Source organism: Apaloderma vittatum, unplaced genomic scaffold (assembly GCF_000703405.1).
Source record: "Apaloderma vittatum isolate BGI_N311 unplaced genomic scaffold, ASM70340v1 scaffold33791, whole genome shotgun sequence".
Classification (NCBI taxonomy): Eukaryota; Metazoa; Chordata; class Aves; order Trogoniformes; family Trogonidae; genus Apaloderma; species Apaloderma vittatum.
The window spans coordinates 9,087-10,639 of record NW_009701349.1 but is presented as its reverse complement, the minus strand read 5'-3'; the positions used below and the strand labels follow the sequence as shown (position 1 = coordinate 10,639).

The following is a 1,553-nucleotide window of genomic DNA, read 5'->3' as shown; positions in this document are numbered from 1 at the left end:
AGTGAGTGGCTCCAGCACAATGAGGGCTGGCAGCTGCCCTGTCCACCAGCACTGAAGTCTGCCCCCACCAGCCCATTTGCACAGGCATCAGCAGGTTCCTCTGCCCCTCACATCCTTCTCTCAACTGGTTCCCGAGGATCTGAGCCTGGGTAAGAGCCAGCTCCTCCACTGCAGAAGGGGATTTGGGCCAGTTTGAACCCTAGGTGACTTTTATACCATGCATGTGGTCAGAGGGGACCTGGCTCCTCCAGGTGGTTTCCCACTCGCCTGCCCCACATCCCAGCAAACCACATGAAAAATCTCAATATAAAGACAGGTTTCCCCAGAAGACTTGTATTAAAATGGGAAAGGTCACTCTTTTGCTCTTCTCCAAGCCCCTGACCTACCACCGCTCACCTTGAGCACCCTCTCGAGGATGCGCTGGATGGACTTGCACAAGTCGTCTTTGCCCTGCAGCTTCCCCAGCTCCTGATGGAGCAGCGTCTCAAACGTGTACACGGCATCGTCCATTTGCTGTGAGCAGAGGCACATGGTCAGGGGGACCCAAAGGGACCCACCACGGCATGGGCAGGGGGCTCTTTTGGGGACATGAAGGTCCCTGAGACAGGATACAAATCCTGGCCAAATCCCTGGCTGGGCTGGATCAGCCCAAGCTCTCCACTCTGCCTCCCCTGCCCAGCCTGGGGGGCCACAGGAGGGGATCCCAGTCCCTGTCCCACCTGTCTCATGTGGATCTGCGCCCTCTGCTTGAAGACAGATGTGCTGGAGACATCGAACCGCTGCTGAAGTCCCTCCAGCTTCAGCTGGTCCATCTTGTCATAGCACGACTGCATCTTGACGGGGTGGAAGGCCAGGTGGGAAAGCTTCTCCATGTACTGGGGACAAAGTCAAGCTCAGCAGGGCAGGACAGCCTCTCAGCTCACGTGGGGCTGGGACATGCCACCCCGTGTATTTTCTCAGCTTGAGGCCCCCCAGGGGTGACCGCACCGACAATGGCAGCCTGACTGGCCCTGCCAGCCCCAAGCCCACCAGCCAGCAAGGAGCAGCACCAGGTCTCACCTCCACCAGCTTCTCCAGGCCACCTTCGTTGACGATGTTCATGTTCATGTCCGTCACCTCCTTGAAGAACACCTCCCGCACCTCAGCAAAGCCCTGGCTCGTGGGGGTCATCAGGGCCTCCAGGATGGAGGAGATATAGGGCTGGACGTGGTTACGGACACAGACCTCTGCTTTGGGGAGCACGAATGCTGGGCAGAGAGCAAGAAGAAGCACAGTGAGATTTTTCTTCTGCCCTCCCAGTTCGTCAAATCAGGTCCTAAACCCACCCTAGGGAGGGGGACCTACCCCTCTCCCCAGGCACCTCCAGGAAAAGGCTCTCAGACTTGCAGACAAGGGGTTCTTCCAGAGCCTACTGCTGCCCCACCGCCTCGCTTGGGGTGGGAGGGAACGTGTCACTGCCTACTTTGTCCCCCACCTCCTGGGACAATGGCAATGAGGACGTGCACCCTTGGCCACTGTGGCTGCCGGCATTATGGGGCATGCTTGCCGGGGGC

General features: G+C 58.8%; 1 protein-coding gene across 1 annotated transcript in view; it reads right to left on the bottom strand.

Annotated features, from left to right (window-relative positions):
• The window catches only part of FAM129B (family with sequence similarity 129, member B), a gene marked incomplete at both ends in the record, with an annotated part of 7,865 nt that overhangs the window by 325 nt on the left and 5,987 nt on the right, over positions 1 to 1,553 (bottom strand). The window contains 3 exons of the mRNA XM_009879120.1: positions 362 to 513; positions 720 to 875; positions 1,060 to 1,247. Coding sequence (XP_009877422.1) covers positions 362 to 513; positions 720 to 875; positions 1,060 to 1,247 — 496 coding nt within the window. The remainder of the gene's footprint in view (positions 1 to 361; positions 514 to 719; positions 876 to 1,059; positions 1,248 to 1,553) is intronic.